The 25,009-nt window shown below is 41.0% G+C and overlaps 2 protein-coding genes across 2 annotated transcripts in view; one reads left to right on the top strand and one right to left on the bottom strand.

Annotated features, from left to right (window-relative positions):
• Window positions 1–24,134, bottom strand: part of BEST3 (bestrophin 3) — a 36,302-nt gene extending 12,168 nt beyond the window's left edge. The window contains exons 1-9 of the mRNA XM_045789598.2: window positions 23,921–24,134; window positions 22,206–22,376; window positions 18,991–19,085; window positions 18,292–18,525; window positions 9,400–9,554; window positions 8,172–8,249; window positions 7,931–8,083; window positions 4,464–4,544; window positions 2,584–2,735 (exon numbers count right to left, since the gene is read on the bottom strand). Of these exons, the coding sequence (XP_045645554.2) occupies window positions 2,584–2,735; window positions 4,464–4,544; window positions 7,931–8,083; window positions 8,172–8,249; window positions 9,400–9,554; window positions 18,292–18,525; window positions 18,991–19,085; window positions 22,206–22,357 (1,100 nt within the window). The 5' untranslated portion in view covers window positions 22,358–22,376; window positions 23,921–24,134. The remainder of the gene's footprint in view (window positions 1–2,583; window positions 2,736–4,463; window positions 4,545–7,930; window positions 8,084–8,171; window positions 8,250–9,399; window positions 9,555–18,291; window positions 18,526–18,990; window positions 19,086–22,205; window positions 22,377–23,920) is intronic.
• The window catches only part of RAB3IP (RAB3A interacting protein), a 132,456-nt gene that overhangs the window by 32,934 nt on the left and 74,513 nt on the right, over window positions 1–25,009 (top strand). The gene's annotated exons all lie outside the window — the stretch shown is intronic.

Below are 25,009 nucleotides of genomic sequence, written 5' to 3'. Positions count from 1 at the left end.
TGGTTTTCTATCACAGGCAACCAGAAACAACTTGTCTAATATCACAGTCCTGGAAGGAATCAGCAGTGATGGATCAAGAGGGCAGTTCTTCGAATTCTCCAAAAGCCTGCATTCTTGTAGCGACTTTTCCTGGTTGTGAGGCTCCCCTTGAATGGTCCTCATTCATACAGAAAATTAAGATCAAGTAAGCTTTTGCCTAATTTTTCTTTGATCAACTGGTTCTAGAGGAGTCCAGTTAAATGCCTCCCCTGACAGACTCTGGCCTTTGCTTGTGCCTGTTCCATCTGCTAGCAAACAGCCCGTCTTAATTACAGGAATTCTCTCTGACAGCTAAAAACCTTGCTGCATGCTTAAACATCGTATCTCCTAGTTTTCTCTGAAGCATTTTATTTTCTGTCCTTAATTTCCCAGAACTAGCTTAATACAAATAATAGCTTAGACTTGTTTACTCTTTCTATACCTCACTTTGACATCCACAAATGAGAGATTTATACAAGTCAATACTGTCAATGCTCTATGATTATATCTAGACTGTTTCTATGTTTACAATCTCATTTGATCTTCTCAATAATTGTTTGGGGTAGATATTTACTTTGAGGTCTTGTAAATCCCTAATTCTGAGTTTCTATATTTAGAAATAGGAGAAATACTTTTTTTTCCTTAATACTTTCTAAAGAACATGGACACTTCCATGAGAATGTAAAATTATGACGATTAGGATGAATATGCAGATCAAGATAAAAATCTTAAGACCAAAAAAATATTATTTTAACCATCCTGCAAAAATAACTAAAGGGACAACAGCACGGGGTATTTGCCTGAGATAAAATATCGAGTTAGTTATAATCAGTTTCACCTGTCTATTTTGACGTTTTTTATCTGGCTACCAAAACACTTACGATTACATATGTGGCTTGCATCATGTTTCTACTGGGCAGTGTTACTCTAGGCACGAGAGGGTTGGCGAATGGAGCCCAACGATGCTAATAGTTTAAACAGCATCACCACAACGATTCCCTGGCCCTATCAAATGTGCTGGTTTCTTTTCTCTACAAATTTGATCTTTAGACACTTTGTATTAATCAGTGATGGGAATGAAGGGAAAGGTTAAAGCCTACTGAGTTTTCCAAAAACAAACTCACAGAACAACATGTTATTTTTCAAAATTGAGAAGGTTTTCAAAAGCCATGAAATTGCCCCTGCAGAATGAATGACAAAACGCTGAGAAGTGGGAACAGCAGTAAATGACTATTCGTGGATCCCGACCAACCAGCTGGTGGGAAGGAATGAGCGCCCCAGGCTGGAGGAAGCCCTGGCCAGGAGAGTCGGGGCTCAGCAGGCCTCTAGAAGCAGAGGCCTACCCTGGAACATGCAACCTTCTCTAACATGTGCTTTGAGGACAACAAGGCAAATCTCCCGGCTCGTAAATCATCTCATTATTTGCCACAACTCCTGAAATTTGACTTTGTCATCTTTTCCTTTGGATCTTGAAAGGCTTTCAGCCTCAGAGGCTCCTTTGGAGGAGGAATGCCACCAACCATTATTTGTCAGGATGAAGAGACATTTGGCCAAGGGTAAAGCCTTGTGGGAATAGGGTTGAAGCTAGATAGCCTGATGGTAGGGAAAGAGGGACGCTGAATACTGTGGGGGAGAGGAAAGAAAGTCCCGGGTGGCAACAACAGGACATGAACTCGCCTCACAAATCTGCTGAGAGCTGAGAGCCTCAAAGACTAGCAAACACAGTTTTGCCAAAAGTTATAAGAAAAATCCTGCAGAAGTTTTTGCCTTTTCTACAATTTTTTAGAGGGGTTCTTCTTATTTTTCTAAATTTGTCCACAGACTTCTCTTTAAGTTACTTGGAAACTGTGGCATCTGCTTTCAGCAAGTATACTTAAACTTCCCCCACATTCACACATTTCTCCAAAATCAAATACATTATCAGATTTAATAAAATTATTCAAAAACTGTGCATGATTTACTTCAGGCCTCAGCCCATTTATTTAAAGCTAAGTACACAGGGACAGATTGTTATGTTAAAACCGCAGAACAGAGACTGACTTGTCTATTAAACATAGTTGAATCAAAATCATAGAGAAAACTTTTGATAAAACTTATCTCATTCCTTAAGATTTGCTTGTCTCTGTGTAGTCTAACACAGTGCCTGCGCGTGTATACACTCAATTAGTACTTGTTACAAATACATTTAATTATGACAGTCGATTAAATGACTGTATAATTGAATAATTAAACTACTTTTCAAATTGGAAGGGAAAAAAAGAGGATAGTTTCATAACAATTGGAAAAGTTTTCTGGGGTATAAAAACAAGGTAAAGTGCAAATTACTCCCAAATACACACTCAGGTGTGTACACACGCACCACATTTAATTCAGAAACTAAAGTCTCTTTACTCTAAAATTTTCTTGGGCATATTAGTTATATCTGATAATTTGAAAAGGCTACCCTCCTAAGATATTAATAATTGAGAGTTGTCATGAAAGTAAATTCAAGATCAGGGCATAAAAATATCAGAACAGTGCCCTAGTTATTTTCCAAATATTGATGATTTAAAAAAATGCACTTACCCCATTTCAACCGTTGACCCCAGAAATGAGGGTATGCAGTAGTCAGCAGCTGCCAGTGTATAAGGTGGTCGAGCAGCAGAATCATCCCAGTAAATGTCCTTCTTCATCTTAGGTAAGCTCATGTGCATTTCATCCACGGCTAAAAGAGAGACCTAAAATCATTGTTTTATTGTTAGAGTAATTTGGATGTGAGTTGTATAAAGAAAGAGAGTAAGTTCCAGTTGGTGGATGGGATTTTCAGGAGGATAGAACAGTCTGAAAGAGTAAATATACAAATATCTATTGCTCATATTTGTTGTAACCAGGGCTGCCACACAGTTGTACATGTTGTTTACTGCACAAGAGCCCTTGGCAATGGGGGTTAAGTAGGACTATAAAACTGCCCAGACTTGGTTTATCAAGCCACATGCCCAGAATGGAGCTAGCTACATTTTACCTGGAGGCAGGAGAGACACCTTTTTCTTCTTTGTTCAAAGTTACCATGTTGTCTAATGGCTATCCTGAGAGCAAGCTCATAGTTCCAGATGTTACAGGAAGTTGAAGATTCTCAATATCCCATTCAGTGGATGCCATAAACATACTTGATATCATTTCTTATGGACCCTAATTTTTTGTTTGTTTGTTTGGAAAAGTATATCAGCAAGTTTATACTGCTTGGGGCTATGGTCTCTCTTCTTGACTTTGACACACTGATGCATGAATAAATTATTAATCTTCTGCAAATCCAATTTTTACAAAGAGTGAGTGGCCTAACCATTATGCTTCCTCCCTGATAGACTGACAGCGTGATTGCTGGAGGTGGTCACGGAGAGGATGTAACCTCTGTTGACCTGAGAGCTGAACCCAGACAATTAGAGGCCCCTCACCCCCCACCCCTCCCCTGTCACTGGAATGTACACTGTGCTTACTGTTCCCACAGTGCAGCCATTTCAAGGACACAGCCTTGACAGAGGAAAGTGTGGTTGAGACCATCTGGACTGAAAGTGTGGCTGAACCCAGTTAAGGCCTCTATATAAACTTTGAAGATTCTGGCAGGTGGGCTTGGGGATCTACTTGTCTTGTGGCCACCCAAGCCAAGCCTGGTCTGTCAGTCCCCTTGCTTAGTCAACCTGCCACCTACCAATCTGAAGTGGCCTTTCTTCCCTCTCTGTTGGCCCTTCATGTTCAGGCCATTTTGTGAACCAACAGTGATCTATGGTGAAACATTTGAGCGTATTTAGGAGCTGAGTAAGAGCCTGAAGCAAGTAGACAAGTTGAAATTCTTTTCTAGCCTGTGAGGAAGAGAATGGTCTGAGGAGAGTCCTGCTAGAGAGGAAAATTCTCTCATGCTGGTTCTTCATGAAAAACCTCTCTGGCATAATGCTTTGGGGTCAGGGTCCTGGGGTCCATTTGGTTTAGTTCAGGCAGATTTGAGACACAGGTCAGTGTGGCCCGCGTGCCCAGTATCCAGCTGTGTGGAAATCTGACAGCAGGCTCCTACATCACATGAATTCGGGAACTCACCTCACACCAGATCATGTCTGGTTGCCATTTTATCTTCTTGCTAACCTCACGTGGGTGGCAACAGAAAACAGATGAAAGAATGGATGAAAATATTACTCTGCAGTAAGATGGAAGAGGCTGTGGGAAGCTAATAAAGAAACTTACCAAAAAAATTGGCTTGATATTCTATTTAAAAGGGACTAAACTTCACAGCAACGGAGACCCAGGACCTGTGAGGTTCTGGAAGGACGTGAGACAACATACTGAAAAGCCAAATCTCTTTCATCTGTGGCTAAAGTTCTGAAGTTCAGGGGCCTGCATTCAGAGTCTGTTCAGATTTGAAACATCACAAGTGATTCATTACTAATGTTTGTACAGGAAAGAGAAGCTCCTCTCACCTGCAGATTTCTGTCAATGCACCAGTTGGTTTCAAAATCATCATCATCTTCTCCAAATGGGTTGATAAGCTGCTCAGCTACCTGCAGTTGAGAATGTAAGAGTAAGTCCATCATGATGTTTGTGAAGATTAAGAACTAAGAAGGCTGACAGTGATGAAGCTGATGCCCTTTGCCACCTTCATAACATGAAGCCCAGAGGGGAGTGGGTCATTCCACAGACACCAATATTTATCCACAAGTGAGACTGCACTCTCAGACCACCAATGAGGCACCTGCATGGGTTTGCTCTCCAGTGGATCTGTCTGTTCAGCTGGGGAAGGTGCAGGCCCTCCCCAGGAGAAGCTGTGTACCATTTAGGAGCCAAATAATTGATGTTCAGGTACAAATCAAGCCAGTGAAAGTTGAAGGAGCACTGACAAGACGCCAGGCACTGTGCTAGGCACCTGCAGGGCTATGTAGCCTGTGATCTTAAGGAATTTACGTAGCCCAGGTGATGAGACAAAATGTAACCATGGGGAAGATAAACAGCCAAGAAAGACTTAAAGCACAATTAAAATAACACAAGGAGTTTTCACAATTATTGGATATAACAGCTAAATGAATGAGTCAGAGAGCTAGTGAGTCATAAAGCTGAAATTTGTCACACTTTGTTTTACTCTAAAGGATTTGCCTTTACCTGGTATGTCAGCTTTCCCCCTGGGAAAAGTTTAGGTAGCTCCTTAACGCATTTTTTTTCACATATTTTCTAATAGTTGATCAATATGAAATGATCTTATCATGTTTCAGAATTGAAGAGCCTTGATGAGAGATTTATATGCCAAATATGACTCACCTATTTATCTCCTTTTTAAATAATCCCTTTGAGGGGCGCCTGGGCAACTCAGTTGGTTAAGCATCGACTCTTGGTTTCGTCTCAAGTCATGATCTTGGGATCGTGAGATAGAGCCCCACATGGGGCTCTGCGCTCAGTGTGAAGTCTGCTTGGGATTCTCTCTCCCTTTCCTTCTGCTCCTCCCCCTGCTCGAACTCTCCCTCTCTCCCTCAAATAAATAAATAAATCTTAAAAAAAAATAATCCCTTTGATTTTTATTATCTAGATGTGTGTGTGAGAGAGAGAGAAAGAGAGAGAGAAAAATTTTACATTGGGCATAAATGAGAAAAACAAGTATATAAAATAAAGGCACCATTGATTAGCTGAGTTTCTATGTTCTCAGACTATTTGGTAGAAAATCTACCTACTTAAGTTTTAGGATTTAAGTCTCACCACTAACCACTTAGAGCACCTCTTCTCAACCTTGGATGAAGCTCCTGGGGAGCTTTAAAGGAACTTGATGCCTGGGTCCCCCCTTCAGAGATTCTGATTTAAGGGGTGTGAGGTTGAGCTGAGCTATCAGTACTGAGTGAAGCTCCAGGAGATGTTAGTGCCTGGCTGGAGCTGAGAACCATCGGCTTGGAGGGGCACAACTCTTATCCTAAGGGACAAAACTGGGCGGGGCCTGTGCCCAGAATCAGCCAGCCTCACAGCAAGATCCATGTCAAAGTCCTTTACTGCAACTTCCAGGGGGCTATCCACCCTTTCTTGCCCAGGGTTTTCCTTAAATGGGCCACTGGATAGGCCCTAAAAATATTTTTGTTACATTCAGAATTTCACTTTTATGGTCTCAATCCCTTATATAGTATTAGAGTCTACATTTACCCACCCAAATGATACTTAGGTGTCTGAATTGATTATCTTACTTTCTTAGAAGCTCCATTTCCAGCAAATAACTGAGTAATATACTGTTTATAAGGTTAAGATAGGTTCTTTTACACTTTGAAAAGATTTATAAATGTTAGGATGGGCAAGATAAAACAGCTGCTTAGAAATTGAGATATAATCCATTGGGTGGGAAAACACTTCTTTTAGGGTTGTCTGTCTCTTAAAGGAGATAAGATTGTGTTTTCAGGGGCGCCTGGGTGGCGCAGTCGTTAAGCGTCTGTCTTCGGCTCAGGGCGTGATCCCGGCGTCATGGGATCGAGCCCCACATCAGGCTCCTCTGCTATGAGCCTGCTTCTTTCTCTCCCACTCCCCCTGCTTGTGTTCCCTCTCTCGCTGGCTGTCTCTATCTCTGTCAAATAAATAAATAAAATCTTAAAAAAAAAAAGATTGTTTTTTCATATTTTGCCTTTAAAAGTATTTTATAAAGTAACAGAATGGTAATGTTTTAGAGAGCATTTCGGAAGGTAGGAACTGCTCATGGTTCCGTACAGGCTGGTCAGACACCTCACATGAACACCAAGCAAAGAATGAAAAGCTCAGCATAACTCAGGGGACAGAACAATAAAAGACTAGAATGATCGAGCATTTGGGCCAGCCTGGGGATTTTCTGCTTATAAGACTAGAGTCTGCTTTTTTCTCTAATGGGAGACGAGAGCTATTCGTTTGTTTCTCTTGCTCTTTCTCTCTCTTAAATGGGGAAAAATAATTAAGAATCACTGTCACCCGGCTGAAAATATTTTTGCCATTTATAAAGGACACACCTTTACTTCTTGAAATGCCAACATATTTATTTTTCCTGGTTGAGATTCAAACCAATGAAAATAAAGGCACTGGCGGGGAAAATTTTGCCACAGCCGGGAAGGCCGCCTCACTGCACGCAGCGTGTGGCTGGCTGGAAGGTCAAACATTGGACAATTCGATTTTATTCAAGTCATCTTCAAACTGTCATTAGATTTCAATTAACTTAATGGAGCCATTGCCTTTGTGTGTGCACTTCTCTTTTGGAAGTTCACAGAAGAGCTGGAAGACTCAGGCTGGGGTGTTAATGCATGCGTCCACGGTGGGGGGTGGGGGGGTGGGGGGGAACAAATGCAATTCTGCACTAATGGCAGGACAAGTCCTTCTCACGGCTCTGACCTGTTTTTAATTTCCTGGCAAACTGAATGTCGTCATATCCTGATATTTCTGGTTTTGATTCTGATGAATCATTTTCTGAGGCTCAGTTCTGGTTTTGAAAATGGGATGCAGTTAATGTGGGACAGCTAGTGGAATTTCCGAGAGTCACAGTTAACTACGGAGTCTAGCCGAACCAAGATAATAATACAATACTAATGCTTAAGTCTGATACACAAGGCTTCTTATCTACTCCCTTTTTCTGCCTAGTTGCCTATTGTGGCATAAAATTTCAAGGCAGTTACAGTTCTTTAATTACATTACTATAATCCTGATGGGAGCACACAGAGACTTAAAAAATCAGTAGCCATAAAAGAGTATTCTTGTCATCTCTTCGCTTCAGATTGCTGTAATACGGTACTCACCACATGTCTTGAATCCCTACTTTAAAAGTAATAACACCTCTGGGTGATTAAATATTAAATCTCCCTCTGAAGGGCTCATGAACGAGCAACTCAGTAAAGGACCGGTGTGTAGAGTGTAGAACATGACAGGGATTACAGAGCAGGTCTCAAGCACGGAGACTGTGGGCTACCTTGAGCCATCCCGCATAGAAGAAGAACTGGAGGAGAGTGAAGATTGGAATGTAAAGGTCTAAGTCATGCCCCGCGTAGCCTTTGGTGGGATCCAAAAACTGGCGTCCAATCAGGCAGGCGAAGAAGAAGGTGTAGACAGCCAGCGTGACAACCTGCAGTGGAGAGAAGCCTGAGTGAGAGCCCCGCGCCAGGCACCCGCGGCAAGGAGCAAGGAAAAACCACGTGCCAAATGTTTGATACCTGGGTGTAGACGAGTGGAATCCCAACCCAGTCATAGCCAAATAAGAGGCTGCACCAAGAGCGATATCTGTTCATTTCCTAAGCCAGAAACAAATAAAACACAGTTCACTAAAATGATGGGTGTGGCAATAAATATTTCCTGAGATTCATAATGTGGCCATGGCTTTTATGAATATGTTTGTAAAAGGATGAGGCTGACTTTGTAAGGCTGGTAATTGGTTCTGAAGGCGACTCCAAAAGGAAAATTCTGAATATGACAATCAACATCATTCCATGAGGCAAAAAGGACGACTACAGTTGGACATTTAAAAAAATATTAAATCAGGACTTTATAGAACCATCCCCTACTCTGTTGAATCCATAATTTCCAACATGTTTATTGGCCCAAAGTGGTGGTGGAAAGGTGGGGGTTAGTATTTAAATAAGTCATTTCTATCCATTTGGTTAATTTCTGTGGAGGGCAGAATTTTTTTGTTGGTTTCCCTCTTTTGAAAACATGCTTACTATAGATTTTAGAAAAAAAGAGGTACATCCTGCACCCCCTCCCCCAAATGAGGACTTTACAACACTTATATTGATAGAAAATATCTCGGTTTGGAGCAGGAAGGACTCGAATCCATCGAATATTCCTTTATCATGCATAAGTTATTATATAAGGCTGGGAAGAAGAGTTTGTGTTAATTTGGGAGTTATTTTTATATCATTCATTCCTTTTGGCCTAATTCAGGCAGGAGATTGTCATGATACATGTCTATCTAGCCCTTCCATTAATTTGTTTCTCAGATGAACTTGGGGTTATTTCATTTAATGAAAACATCATTTTGTTTCCTGGCGTATCTGAAAAGTTGGCTTAACCTCAGGAAATTCCAGTTTGGGGGAACCGACTGGGCAGGTTTATTTTTACTCCAAATTTTATTCTAATATCCTGGAGCCAGGAATGGTAAATATGCCACGTAGGCGCCAGGTCATTCAGAACTCGTGGCAGCACAGAGCCTATTACAAAGCCTAATTCTGTTTAGACAGTTTCTAAGCTACCACCACGAATCAATGTGACTTAAAACCTGTGTATTATTCCTGTCCTGCATGTCGAGGGTTCTGATACTAGCCCAGTCTTTCTGGTTCCTTTGGAACCAGAACAAAGCAGACTCGTCCTGGTCTGACCTGTTATATCCAAATCCCTGTTGGTCTCTGATTAGCATCTTATACTGATGGTTTGTGATGTACTTACAGTCATCAATGATTGCAGATCAACACTGTCTCTGATTCTACCTTCCTTTCGGGCTTTAGCTGCAAGATTTCCAAACCAGATGAATGGAACCCAGTATTTCAGATGAGGAGATTTGAGATGGTCAAATAATCTTCTTTCATCTGCTGTCATAAAACCTTTAGCACAAAATAAAAACAGCGCAATTATGCAGAATTAGTTTAGCACTAATACATTACCATAAATATTTTCATGGTTACTACGCGAGCATACAATGGGGGGATATTAAAAATGCATAAAATGAAGGTTCTTGCCTCAAGTAGTTTATATTTGTATTAGACATAAGGAATGTGTATGTGTGAGTGCACACACACATGCGTGTGTGCATGCACACGCAAGCTATCTAACAATAATGTATAAGGCAAGGCATGTTGGTAATCCCTCGTAGAGATGGCCAGTAGGAAGTAAGTTGACATTAAATGTGGACTAGAACATCTGGGGAAGGTTTCCTCTTTAGGTTCTGGTTTGTTCATCTAAAATTGGGAGTAAGAATACTTAGAAATGTTAGGATTAAAAGAATAAAAGCCGTTAACATATAAAGCACGCTTTTCCTCCTGACCGCTCGCTCCCTTCACAGTCCTGATCAGCCAGGTCCCCTTCTGTGAAGCCTTCCTTGATGCCTGTCTTCTCCCTCCCCTGGGATTTCTCCCCTTCGAAGCTCCCCGACAGTGCTCTCTGTTACCTTATGTTATAGGAATGTCATACATAAAGATTTCTCCTGCCAAGACCCTTTGGAAGGGCAAAGAGCGTACGATCTTCATAGTGCCCAAAGCATATCTTAAAAGTATAATTTTTTAAATAATTTTTATTTTGTTATATTAGTCACCATACAGTACATCCCCAGTTTTTGATGCAATGTTCCATGACTCATTATTTGCGTATAACACCCAGTGCACCATGCAATATGTGCCCTCCTTACTACCCATCACCGGCCTATCCCAATCCCCCATCCCCCTCCCCTCTAAAGCCCTCAGTTTGTTTCCCAGAGTCCACAGTCTCTCATGGTTCATTCCCCCTTCTGTTTACCCCCTTCTTTCTTAAAATCTTTATTTGTGTGTGTGCGTGTCTATAAAACACAGTTTGCCTGAGCTTGCAGTGATCTCTCTAGCTTCAGTTTTCCTGGGTGTAAAAGAGAAATGATAATATCTCCTTCCCAGGGATGTTGCAGAAATTCCTGAGATGATGAATACATGTCAAGAGGTTAACATAACACTTAGCACATACTTAGCACTCAGTAAGTGCCAAGGCATAATACATTATGAAATTTTAGCTATCTACCCCACCCCCAACCTGCACACCAAGGAAAGAAGAGATTTGAATAAGAAGAGAGGAGAAACAAGGTAGCAGGTTTATTTAATAAACAAACACTTACTGAATATCTACTATGTACCAGGGTTTGTTCATACAAATATGTACTTTATTTTTTATTTATATATATTTTGGGGGGGTTAGGGGCAGAGGGAGAGGGAGACAAAGAATCTCAAGCAGACTCCCCACTACGCATGGAGCCCATTGTAGGGCTGGATCCCACGACTGAGCCACCCAGGCGCCCCTAAAGTATGTACTTTAAAAGCTTGCAATTTACACTTGACTTTTTTTTTTTTTAATTTGATTGAGTCATTCAAATGGTACAGAATTCCAGAGGGGCCAAAAGAATATTAATAAGAAAAGTCAGTCTCATTTTCCCAGCCACACAGTTTCCATCTCTGAAGGAATCACTATGACCATTTTCTGTGTATCTTTCCAGAGAAATATCATACATGCTTAATTTTTAAGAACACAAATGGCTTTATACTACATACATATCTGTCATTTGTTTCTATTTTTTGGTTATATCTTGGAGATCTTTTTTTGTTAATATATACAGAGCAGCACTATTGTTTTTAATGGCTGCTTTCTAGTTAATCGTATTTATGAATCTGATTATTCCGCTGTAAGTAATCCCCCTTCCTTACCATGGAGGCTGAGCTTTATTTCCGAGGTGTCAAAGGAGTCAAAGGAGAAGTGAGACATGCTCATTTTGAGAGTTACTGATTCATAGAGCCTTGGAGATACCTAGAGCTTGGTCAGTGTTTTTGAGAATAAGGGCCACTGATCATGGGTATCTGAGTGACTTGTGACATCTGTCACACATGGGGAGAGGGCTAGGCTCCACCCTCACCTACTAAATCAGATTCAGAAGGGCAGGAGTTCTCAACCCAGGTCTGCACGTTAGAGTCTCACATGGGTACTTCTAGAAAATAACTTGGCTTATCCCCAGAGATTCCGATTCATTTGGTCTAGAGTGAGTCTGGGCGTCAGCATTCATTGAAATCTTCTTGAGTGATTTAACGTTAATTGGGTCCAGGCAGTCGCATGTGTACCAAGCTCTGCCGGAAATTCTGACACACAGCAAGGTTTGAAAATTATTGCCCTGCCGAATGAAGATTCTATTTATTCAGTGTTTGAAGTAAACAGAGTATCAACTACAAAGCCAATATTTACCAACAGGAGACTCCTTTTAGATAATGCTCAGGTTATTTATATTAGTTTAGAAGGATTCTGCCCGTGCCTGAGGAACCGGACTTTCTCTGGATGTCAGAACAACGAGCCTGATCATTCTCTTCTTGTTTCTCAGGGCATCTCAAAGTTGCTGCCTGATCCAAATACTCTGCTTTTTTTTTTTTTCTTTTTAAAGACTTGCAGAGCATGATTGAACCTTGTTACAAGAAGTTAATAAACTTGACCTGTCTTGGCTCTGTACTTAAAGATTTGTGGCAGTGGTTCATCCTTTCCCTGGAAACCTATTCTCAGACATTTCATATCAATTGGCTAGTAGTTATATTCTTGGGATTTATACCGCAATTTTCAAAAATTACCCCATTTATGTACTGGCTGCAATCTGTGTCATTTGACCAAAGAATAACTTTACCTCTGCTTATTTTTTATTCAGGAGTATGGATCAATTTGTTCCTGCAAGTTCTTTCTTGGCTTGTTAGCAGAGTGAGGGTTATTCAGTGCAGACACTAAAGCTAGAGTTAGCTTCTCCCCCAGGTAGCACACCCACCAACCGGAAGGGGACGTGCAGAGCAAGGAAAGCTGGTGATTTTTAATTTTTCAGCCCCGAGGTACAGAGAGTCCTTTGCTAGGCTCCGTGGAAGATGGATGACAAACAGACAGTGATGCGTCCTCCGAGAGTGCCCAGGCACGGTGGTATTTGCTGTTCCCCACAGGGTCACACGTCTCATCTAAAGTAACCCCGTCTTTGGAAATCAAGGCATTGGTCGATTACAAGGAAATCTATAAATTGTTGGTCAAATCAATTGAAAGAACTTTTGTTATGAAATGGAATGTTACCTTTATCAGTACCTCAGGCCACTGTAACCGGAGACCAGTGATCTTTTTCAGAATGCTGTCATTACTCTCATCTCTAGGATTGTGTGATCTGCAGATACTGATCTGCCACAGTTTGGTAGCACTGTCAATTGGGCTGGTCCTCACACGACCCTGTGACCTTGACCTGTCAGTCTCCATGCCATGCTCCCTCGGGCCCTATCCACAACCCTGACATTGCTGTTTTATCTTGCTGTTAACATCTGCCCAGAGCTTCACTCCTCTCTCTTCCTTCTGGCTTTCTGGCCAGTTCAGCTCTGCTCAGCAATTTTCATACTTATCCCAAGAAACCTTAATATTTCAAATCAGAGTAAAACACACACACACATACACACACACACACACACACACACGTTTTTACTTGCAACTTGGATTGTAATTTGATGGAGTAGGACCTCCTACTTTAAGGCAAAATGTTATTGCCCTCAAGCCAAAGGCCTAATTAAGTCCGCTGATAAACAATATTGCAGTCTTTAAAAGATTTTCATCTGCTGTACAGTTGGTCTATTTAGCCTCAGTTGAAGCTGAGGCAGATGTCTTTTGCTTTTAAAGCAGAGTGTGCAAATGAGACTCTATTAGCAGAGGAACTGAAAGCTTGGCATCTCAAAACTTGAAGGCAGAATGGGTTCATTGCCAGTTCTTTCTGAAAGAGAAAGTTGTACATTCAGCATCTGAGCCGCTCTCAGAGAGATGACTTTTTCAGGAAGATTGCAATGTGCCTGGCTCAATTTCATCTCTCTACTGTACTTCCGAAATGAACGATTCAACTATAGCTCTCGTTTAAACTCAATGGTAGAGGTTTAGAAATCCTGTCAACTAGAAAAATCAAAGGGAGGTAAGGGGGAGAGAGATGGCATCACATTGTGACAGCTCTGTGCAGGGCAGTATGTCAGACTTTTTTTTTTTTTTTAAACCATGATCCACAGTAAGATGCATGGGGTTCCCAAACAATGATTGGTTCTTCCAGCTGGTGGGCTCTCTGATATTTTCTGATCGGTTCCGTTCTATTCTATTCCATTCCATTCCATTAAAAATGCCGGTTGAAGCCATTAAAATGACTTAAGAACCCAATAATGAGTTACAACCCACAGTTTGAAAAGCTTGAAATAGGATATGGTTGAGTAAAATCAGTTTCTAGGATAGCAATGCTGACAAGAGACAGAGAACCTTCTCTCTTTTCCTGATATGAGTAAAACATCTCTACTCAGCCATATCCCTGTCCCCTGGTAGCTCACTGCCTTCTACACATGACACACAGGAAATAACACCCCCCAAATCAGTGCTCTTAACCCTCACTTGTCCGGGTGGCCCAGAATTTCATTTGCCCTGAGTGGATAGACCCGAGGTGATTTGCAGGTGAGGTTGGAAGAGTTAATAGAAGTGCTCTATGCTCTGGTACAGTGCTTCCTAAATTCTGCTGCATGTTAGAATGGCCGGGGGCGGGGGGCGGGTGCTTTTAAAATTCCTGATGCCCAAGGTGTTTGATGTATCAAATCCCAATCTCTGGAGGTGGGAGCCAGACATCGGTATTTTTAAAAGATCCTTAGTGATTTCAACTTGCAACAAAATTTAGGAACGTCTACCCTAGTGCACAGAATTGCTATGCCATTTTAGCATCCTCTGCCCAGTTCAAACATCCTGTGGTGCTTCCAGGAGCTCGTCTGAAATGGGGTTCTTGGGTGCTAAGCCCCAGATATTCTGATTCCGCCAGCTTCCCAGGAACGTGCAATTTAAAGTACCTGTGATAAATGAATGTAGTCTACAATCATACTTTGAGAAACATTGAGTGGATGCCTTGATTTAACTTTTAGAACTGTGTGGAATCTTCAAACCTTGACCCACTGAGACTACGCATCCATGGCATTAATTCAAGGAGGGCTAGTTCCTCTGTGTACTTTCTCTCCTGTGTAGAGCAAGTGTGCACAGGTGAGTCAAGTTTCACTCACGGAATAACATTTGGTTTGTTCTGGGCACATCATGTGAGACTATAGGGGTAACTGGCTCAGCCTGTAAAAGTTCAGCCAACAGGGAAAACTGGCACAGCTGTGAATACCACCATCCCCTTGCTCCTCTCTCTGGAGCGCAGAGTAGCTGAAGATTTTACAAGGATCAAGGAGCCCCGGCGCCATGGAATGCATCCAAAAGAACTTGAAGAGCAGAACACAGGGCAGAAAGTCAATACTATACAACATCTATTTGATTTTACTTAGTGAGAGAAGATCACAGGTTACATGATCTAAGTATCGGGCTAGCCTTCCAGCCAGTGCATCTAAAGGTAGAACTTAGGTCTCAACAGCCATTTGACAATTGGGAGCTTGCTTAGTTGTGTTAATGTCTGTTAACCATAAGTGCCACTAAAAATTCTGATGGGGTCTCTCCTCAGGCTCTCTCATAGGAGAAGCTCAAGGAACTTCATGTTAAGATTCTGGGGCTTTAGGAAAACTGAACAGTGCCCTTTCTTCAAATTTTACTGTTTTCTCTCTTTCTCTCTTTTTTTTAAAGTAGGCTCCATGCCTGAGCCCAATGTGGGGCTTGAACTCATGACCCTGAGATCGAGACCTGAGCTGAGATCAAGAATCAGATACTTTACTGACTGAGCCACTCAGGCATCCCAAACTTTACTGTTTTCTAATCACTTTTATGGGCTACCAAGCACAGAAGGAAATAATTTTGGAGAAATAGAAAAGCGATGTACAGATATAAAGTTCAGCTGTAAATACATTTGTGTTTGTCTCTAAAAATGATTCATGTGAGCAAAGTTTTGTAGCAATTTTTACTGATCCTTGAGGACAGGGACCATATCTATTCTCGCTTATAGCTGTGCTCCCGTGCTCAGCACAGTGCCTGGCATATCATATACACTCCACAGATCTTTGTTAAATAAGCAAATGCATGACAGATTTAGCAACAGCTTTAGTGACGTTTCTTTTAGAGGAATGCAGATAATTTCCCATTACTTATTTTTGTGCTTCTGGTGAGTAATTTTGAAGAGAAATATTTTTTCTTCTGATCACTGTGAAACACCAGATAAAATGTTTTGTTTCAGTCTCATTTCATAATGCAAACACCCAATTAAGGCCATCGCTTGAATCAGCGAAGGTCTGGAATTGTACACCTGATTTGACGGGGTGAGTGACATCTTCCAGGGCTGCTGACTGGAATGACTGGAATTTTCCAGGCCAGGTTTGTTGCCAATAGGCAAAATGATAGAGACTCTTCTGTTATAGCTCCTCTGGTAAATAACTGATAACAGACCAGTTTAGGGAATTTTCAGCATAATAGATATTATTTTACACTCTACTGTTATTTCTATTTTCGTGTGAGCAGAAATGAAACCATTCTATTTTTAATTTGAGAAATTTAACCTGTAACATCAAAGCATACGTATTACCCCAATAGCATGCATTTGGTCCTTTTAATATTCCAGAGTACCGTAACTTGACTGTCCAACTTAAAAGCAAGGAAAGTTCAGGGATTAGCAGGTGAATGACCTAGCTCCTCCGGCTCCGGTCAAGAGATTGCCAGATGCTTCAGAAGGAGATGCTGGTCTTTATTCTCCCCACCCTCTCACTCAGTTTCTCCTGGCTGGTCCTGAATCTTTGTGGCAGGGACCCTCCCTGAAGCCAGGCAGAGGTTACAGGGAAACTCCAATCGTCTTAAAACCCATTGTTTTTCAGAATGTGATCCAGGGACCACTTTGCCTCAAAGTGTCCAGGGGCTTGTTAAATCCATTCATTGCTGGACACCACCCCAGATCTACTGAATCCGAATCTCTGGGGGTGGTGTCTCGGGATCTGCGTTTTTGGCAATATTGATCTGTAACAATACCTAACGTACATTAAGGTTTGAGAACACATACTTTTTCTGACAGGCAATTTTATGTAGGAAAGTCACTTGACGGGAAGTAGGTTTTCTTGTGCCTTCAACATTGCCTCCAGCCTTTGCCCCTATACCTCTGGGGCCCCTGGGCTTTACTCACCAGCCCTCTCTGCCCTTCGGTGGAGCAGGTGTCCTGGCTCTGGGCTCAAGGCCTCTGCCAAACATTTTCCGCCATCCCTGAACTTCCTGTTCTTCCCAGAAACGTTGGCACAGGCCAAGGACAGTCAGACAGTGGCGGAGGCATGTATCCAGCCGGGGGAGCTTAGAAACTGACCCCATGTACAGACTGAGTCAGCCCTGTCTGCTGGGGAAAGGAGCAAGGAGTCTGGTGAGTCGGCTGCCAGTCCGCAGAGCGGGTGCCCACTCATGCGGCGAGCCATGGGGAGTCAGGAAGGACCCGGCCTCTGGAGTGGCTCCCCCAGCTTCCAGGCAGTGGTTTGGAACCTTTGCCTTGCTGCCCAGTGCACAAACTTTATGTTCCTGTGGGCACAAGCTGTCCAGCTACCGCCTTTTCTGCTTTTTGTGAGAACACTTGGGTGTGAATGAGAACAGCAGGGACATATTCACTGTGATGTCAGCGGTGGCCCCAGAGGCACCCGCCGGCCTTAGCCCCCTCCTGGCTCCGTCAGTTCTGTCCTTCTTCTGAGGCTCCACACAAACTAACTGAGTAACTGAAGTCAGAATGAGGCTCGTTATGCCCATGCATAAAACCTTCCAAAAAAGCCCCCCAGCACTAATCTTTTTAGAAAATCTCTTTTCAAGGACATTTCAGAAGAGGAGACTGGATACAGCAACCTAATCTGAGACTGTACTCAATATAAAGGCAGAATCATCTCATGGTTTTTAAATGTGTATTCATTAACATATCCCAACACACTATCAGATCGACTAGGAACAACCCAGCACAACAACCAATTTTTATTCAGTGCCTGCCAACAATGATCTCACTTAATCCTCATCCCATGGAGGGCTGGTTTAACAGCTTCTCTCTAAATATGAACACACCAAAGAGAACCATCCTCCCTACAGGATTTGTTCTCAGCATACTGTGTCCAGGAGCCCAGGTAGAATAACTGCATCTATTTTTTTTTTAAAGTAATCTCCGCATCCAATATGGGGCTTGAGCTCACAACCCCGAGATCAAGAGTTGCACCCTCTGCAGACTGAGCCAGCCAGGTGCCCCCATCTCCATCCACTTTGAGGAGTGGGGGAGAGACAACAGAGCCACACTGCCTAGATGAAAACTCACATTGCTGGTTCCTACAGGAATCTACTTTTAGAAAAGATCAGATGATATTAAAATGGTTCTAATAAATATGGTAATTATTATTATGGTATATTTACCTAAAGGCCATGTTACTCTCTGCCACTTAATTTGAAGTTGACTGTCTGCCACTTCCCCTCTTTTGCCCCCCAAGTAAACTTCTTGAGAGCAGTAACTACGTCTTATTCATTTTTGCCTCTTAAAACTGTTTGAGGCACATAGTAGGTAATCAATAAATGTTTCTTGAATGAATGAATAAATAAAAGAAAATTTCAGAGGAATTTTGAAGGTTCCCATCTAGGCTGAGAGGCGTCCAAGGAGGGCAAAGCCATTCACGATACCTGCTTCAACCACGTGGTCCATCGTTGGGAACCTTTTGTACACAGCCGTGCTCACAGAGCGGAAGATGAGCAGAGACGTGAGATTGACGTAGCGCATCAATGTCCTTCTGAGCAGCCGCCCGTGCTCGTCCCTTCCATGAACACTGCTGGAGATGAGGAACATCAGCCTGTCTGGCCAGGGCAGATTCACAAACTGGTTCCACCATCGGTTCACTACCAGAGTAACATAAAACCCTGTAAAATAATAGCAAACTATAAAGCAATTTCTTACAGCAGACATGTTGACCCTGATGCTTTTTAGCAGAATTTCAGCCTTTTTAGGGATTGGGGTGTAAAAGTATGGTTTTATCCATATCTTATGATTTTGCCCTCCAAAAAAAAAAAAATAAGTAATTTGTGCCTGGCAATGCCATAGCACCCAGTGAGTGGGTATTAGAGTTCAAATATTGACAGCAAAAATGGACTGTTAGTGAAGAGGAAGCTTGATTGTCCAATAGCAAATGATGACCTCAAACTTGTTTGGTGTTAATTTAGCAAAAGCAGCTCTGAAGGCAAACCTTACGGGTGGTTCTGGTTCTATTGCAAGCAGTGGCTTTTCAGGCATGCCTCTGAGCTTGGAAACACTCCCATGCAGAGTCATCGGTGTCATCCTAACGGAGACAGCTGTGTGGCTGCATTCTGCGTGTGACCTATACTTACCAAGCACAAAGGTTACTGGAATTTGTTCAGCATATCTGTCACAGTAAATTGATAATTTTTCAAAGTAACGTTTTTGGGCTCCTGTAAGTAACAATCTGGAGCAAAAATAAAATGCACAGCCCTTTATGATATTATACTTTTGCACCTGCTTTGCAAGTGATATTCAGTGCAAACAATTAAGCACAAATAATTGTAATTTTTTTAAGGGAGCAATAATGTTCTTTTTCTACCTAAGCTGATGTATCTCAAAAGCTTTTTAATTGCTGAATGGTTCAAGTACCAATGTTTTTAGCACATAAATGTTATTGGCCATTAGACAGTGGGGTTTATTAACTTTTATTTTTAAATACTTTGTATTTCAAGCTTTTGTATGATGAATACATAGAGCACAATACCTCATGAAAGAGTCCAATTTTCAATTATTCATCAGGTATGCTTAAAAAAAAGAGTGTCTTGATGAAGTAAATTATAGTTATTAAGTTAATTACTAAATAATAACCTTAAATTCGGCATCTTGATCTTACTTTCTCCTGAATATGCTACTTAGCACATTCTTGATTATATGTGCTGTACTTCAAGGGATATTATAACTGTTCACTTTAAAGCCTACAATTACTTAAAATACAAAATAACACAGATATGAAGAAGTAAAAATTTTTATTACTATATTTGGTGGGTTTGTAGTTATATAATATAAATACAAAAATTTATATTACAGATCTGACCAAAACTCATTTTCTGGCATTGTTCGACATAAATTCATTTAATGAAACTATTACTGATATTTATATTATAGGGCGGGGATTCAGAGTAAGAAGAAAGTCTCAAGGCAGGTTAATTGTAATGGTCAAGATCTACAAAGAGGAGCAACACAGATGAATTTGCATAAAAGAATGAGAACAGCTGTTCCAAGGGAGGAAGAAATCCCTTGGAAATTCATTATAACATGTGTCAAAGGCCTGTTTGAGTCAGCAGAACTTGGATAAAGGAAGCAGAGGGATAATGAGGTAACAGTGAGCCAACAATCAGTTGCAGATGAAGAGCTAGTGCTGACAGAAGAGCTGGAGTGCAGGGTGGGCTTGGAGTTCCCGCCTTAGCTTTGGAGGAGGTGTCAGAAATTCTGAAGTCAGGAACAGGTTGCTCGGGCCTATCAAGGTCATGTCAATGACAAGTCACAGCCAGAACAGTTTCTGACACTCAAATGGAAATGGTCAAAGAGGATTTAAACGTGGAAAGCACAGACCATAACATCAGATGAAGCCAGGTTTGAATCCCAGATTTGCCACTTACAGATTTGGACTTGGAACATATCTTTAAATCTCTCTGAGCCTCAGTTTTCTCATTTATAAATGGGGAGAATAATACCTATGTGTTAGGAATGTTATGAGGCTTAAGGAATATATTGTATATACAACTACTTAACATATGGTGTCATGCTTAATCGGTAATAAAGTGGTTATTATTAATAATTGGCCAAAGGAAAAAATATTCAGCTAATAGCTACACAGAAAGTTTACTAGCTAGAAAGTACTAAATTGGTGATTTTGTCAAGTTCATCCAAAAGTAAAAAGAGATATAATCAAATAAATGAATTCTGGCTTTGGCTTGTGATTGTTGCTGAGTATAATAATTATTGGCTTATAATAGAATTTTAAAACTTAGGATTATTAGTACACATGAGAATGACAGTATGTCTATATTTTTCTACAGGTATGTTTGATTTTCTTGGTAAATCCAGTTTATAGTTCTTGGTACACCTTCAGTCGAGATCAAGCATCTATTTTAACAAGATTTTACGGTTGAACTTTAAAAAAATGAAGAACGACTTGCACAGTTGATCATTGTTATAAATGTAAGCACTTCCTGGTCTTTAGAAAAAATATACGCATACAATTTTATGGGGTATAAATAAGATATTGGAGCAAAAGTTGAGGCCCCATGGAGCATTTCTGGCTACGACGCAGCTGCCCTAAGTGCTATTCTGTCCCAAGCAGTAGTAGCAGCAATAAACTCACATTAGTAAAAATAAACTAATGAGACAATTAATCTGAAACGTCATGTGCCTTCCACCATTTCATATTTTGAAGGATTAGGTGACACAAAAATAAATTGTCCAAATAATATTGTATTTATAAGACACATCTGAAAGATTATTAGAGGTTTGTAAATAAAACTTTCCCTTTACAGATATTTTTGATAGGCAGCAAAATAGCTCTTCCTTGTCTACTTTTGATAATTATCAGCTGGCCAAATTACTATCCCTCTTCTTCAGATGGAGTCCTGCTGCTGTAAAGAAGAAGGTGGGTAAGAGCAATGATAATACAAATTTGTTCATCTGTATGCAGGAAAGAACAAACGGAAGTACATAGAAAGGGTGGAAATACAGCCTCAAAAACCTTTAGCTTTTTTAAGTTTTAACTTCCCCCAGAGTAGAAATGTATGCAATCAATTTTAATAAAAAAAACTTATAAAGCTTCTTTTTTGTATTACGGATAAAATTTTATTAAGGCTATGATTTTAATCATGAAAGTATTTCTTGGGCATGATTTTGCTCAAATTTTCTGTCAATCTGACAGGCATAGGTTGTGATGTTATAAAGAATAAACATCTCCCATTGTGACTATAACATGCCCCGAGCTCAGAAGATATAAATAAAATAAATTAGTTTTTACAGGCCTTTATTTGGCTGAGGTATTGGCAGGATTGGCGGGCACCATCCTGGGTAAGATCTTGTCATTCCAGGCAAAAGAAAGGAAAGTCGCCTGATATACACGGACACATTAATCAGCTAGGTGGTTGCTATAAGCTGTCAAATCACAAATTGAAATTGTCAGTGACATAGCTGAGATAGGCACAAATGATTACCTGTGGCCTTTGCCATTCAAAATCATCCCTGAGTGCGGATTTAAGTATCAGTCTTCCCTTCTATACCTCTAGCAACGTTCTGACAGCATGACTAATACCTCGTTGTGACCAGTTACCGTGGGGCTGGCATGAGAGCCACCTGAATACGATAGTCGGCGTCTACTTCACATCCTAAGCTTGGCTAGGTGTGGATTAAAACACCCTGTCCTGAGTTGAAGGCGGCAAGAGAGGATCATGCAAAGGAGGAGGTTACATAATGCAAAAGTCAGCGGCAACCAAAGGCTCAGATTTTTGAGACTGTATTCTTACATGAGATTTGATGGCCATGTGAGACATGCAAAGGAAGGTACCTGTACACCAAACTTATTGCCGTGTAAAAAACAGCAAAGACAATAAATTCCCTGTACAGTAGTTTGTAGATGCTGCCTCTCCACTTGAGGAGTAACCTATGAAATCCAAAAAAAGTCGCATTTGCTACTTTACTGGAGTACGTGACAGTCATCCCGGAAAGCTTTTTTTCCCTAGAAGAGCAAGAAGACAAAACACAAGTAAAAAGCAATGTTTAAGATTGAGCATAAGTCTATGTCCGAAAGAAGCTCAAGCCACTGACCAGCCATCTCCCCATTCTACCTTTCTCTGTTTAAACAATTTGGAATTTGGGGATAAGCACCATCTCCGCGCTGAATCTTTTAGTAGGAAAGGGGAGGAAAGTAGTCTCTGGAAAGAGTGATATTAGAACTTGCCTTCATTTCTAAGTATTATTTTCAGGTTTATGGTCATCACTCAGTAATATTTGAATGAACAAATATGATATGTGAAATATGTCTTGATATATGCCTGTCATGTATTTTCTTAATCCATGGGAAGATTTAGGGTATCAATATGCTCTATTAATTGTCATTTTCAAAAGCACTAGCCAAACTTAACTGTTTGGGTCTTTATTTGATAAAGTACGTAAAGAAGTATTTATTTCAGCCTTAAATTTCCTAAGGGGAACTTACAGCTCTCTTAGAAATCAGGAGGTATTGTTGAAAAGAAGCTTCTCGTGGGAATTCAATTCATGGGTCACTTGGTGGCTTTAGTAGGATGTGGATCTCTCTCTAGTGGAGTTCTGAGTGCACGGTGAGCACTCCGTAGACTTCACAAGGTAGGGCCACCGCGATAGGAGGGAAGGTGTGCTTTCCCCATGGAAAAGTCATGCATTAAATACCTAGGGAGGTTCACTTTCTGTTTGGAGCTGACCCAAAATGAGGCCATTATTTAGGGCTCTTTCTTCTTGGATCTGTTTCATAGATGTGAGGAGGATAAGAATTGGACCCCAATGCCTACTTCCAGTGAGTTCTCTGGAATTCCATTGCTTTCAACCAGACAGCAAGCATTCAGGTTCTGAGTTGGCCCGAACTAATCTTTGTTTGAAAATCCTGCACCACTACTCTCTAACGTGGAGCATATACAGATAACATGAAACATCTCTGAAATCTTTTTTGCTTCAAAAGGATCTATGAGGAGGGTCCTACAGAGCTACTTAGACAGAAATTATGGAGGTTTTAGGTAAATTGGGCTAGACACAGGAAATAAATCCTCTAGCAGATTTCTTACATGAAGTAGCCTGCAACACACATTTTATCTAAACAAGAAAACTTCCTATCTTTATTCAGAGGTGGGAAAACAATCAAATTCTAATTTGCCTAGTTTCCCTAGAGAAATAAAACTCTGGCACTATATTCACAAACTTAAGCCTTCAACATCACTGATGTTAGTAAAGAAACAGGGGCTTTTTGGTGTAAGTAAGATACGAGAGGCTGGGATTTATGCTGCAAAACCAGTCTCATTTTTCCATCTTTACCTTGTCTATCTGTCTAATGTGAGTACAGCCAAAATTGGGGGAGAGGAGCATAATAAATTAAGGCCACTTCATAATTTGTTCTCACGGGCAGCATCGTTTTAGATAATAGTCCTCAACTTTCTTTAACAGTTCACCCTTCTGTTTCAGCCTTCAGAAAAACTAAGGTCAGATAGAGTAGAGGTCAGAATGAAAATGCATGGGTACTCTTTGCGCACTAACCTATTTCTTGGGTTTGGAGTCTCCGACGGGAAAGAAGATCTTCCAATTTCGGGCTCCCCCTGAAGAGGAGCCTTCAGGTCGGTGTTGCTCGCGGCTTCACGCTTCGCTCAGCTTCACGCTTCGCTCATGCACACTCAGATTTTCTTTCCTTCTCTGGCCACCGAGAAGACCCGGAGTGTGACAAGCCCAGGAGTTAAATGTTTTTCCACTTGTGGAGGCCTGTTTATGCCAGTTTGCCCACTGATGACAGTTATAGCCGGGAACAAACAGAAGCAACAGCTGCTGATGTAGCTTTTTTCTACTCTATAATTATAACTCCACCTGCCGCCCAAAGTACCCCTTTGAATGAGAAGTCGGAGGTGACGTGAAGGAGGTTGGGCCCTTGAAGTCTGTTATTTTCATTTTGATTCTACCCTGGGATCAAGGAAGAAAAACCTATTTTCCCCTAAAGTGTTCTGAAGAAGCTTCACGGGCCAGAAAGGGGAATCGGGACAGTCTGTGTGTGCTTAGGATGAAGAGTGAGTTGTTGTGAGGCTATAAACTGGGGCAGACGAGAAAATAAACAAGATTTTCTCTCGTTTGCGAGGTGTCAAGAATGCTCTTCCATTAAAAGTAAGCATGTGTGTGTTTGTGTGTGTGCGCGCGTGCATATTTTATAAGAGCATAGAAAATTATTATGTGCGATGGCTAAGTGTAGTGGAAAATAAAACACGGATTCATCCTTCCGTGGTCAGCTAGGAACATTTTTTAATAATTCAAAATGGCTTCCAATAGTGTCCTTCTTCAAAGAGGGAGTTCATTGGCATTCTTTAAATAATGAAATAAATAATTTCCAGGTCAATTCAGGGCCTTTGCAACCTTCTAAAGTAATACGTACACCAGGCATTGCAACTTCAGCTTAACTGAAGTGACTATGAAAAACATATATTTTTGTGAGAAAAGAATTAAAAAAGATGCTTATTTTACAATTGAGAAATATACATTGAAAAGATTTTTTTTACAGCATTTTAAGGTTTTATATGCATTTACCTGGTTTCTTTATCAAACTATAAGTACCCTAGAGCAAAGACGGAGCATAGGCATCTGATT

Source organism: Ursus americanus, chromosome 17 (genome assembly GCF_024610735.1).
Source record: "Ursus americanus isolate L20-20 chromosome 17, mUrsAme1.1.p, whole genome shotgun sequence".
Lineage (NCBI taxonomy): Eukaryota > Metazoa > Chordata > Mammalia > Carnivora > Ursidae > Ursus > Ursus americanus.
Note: the sequence above shows the minus strand (reverse complement) of the source record. Positions and strands in the feature narration are given on the sequence as shown.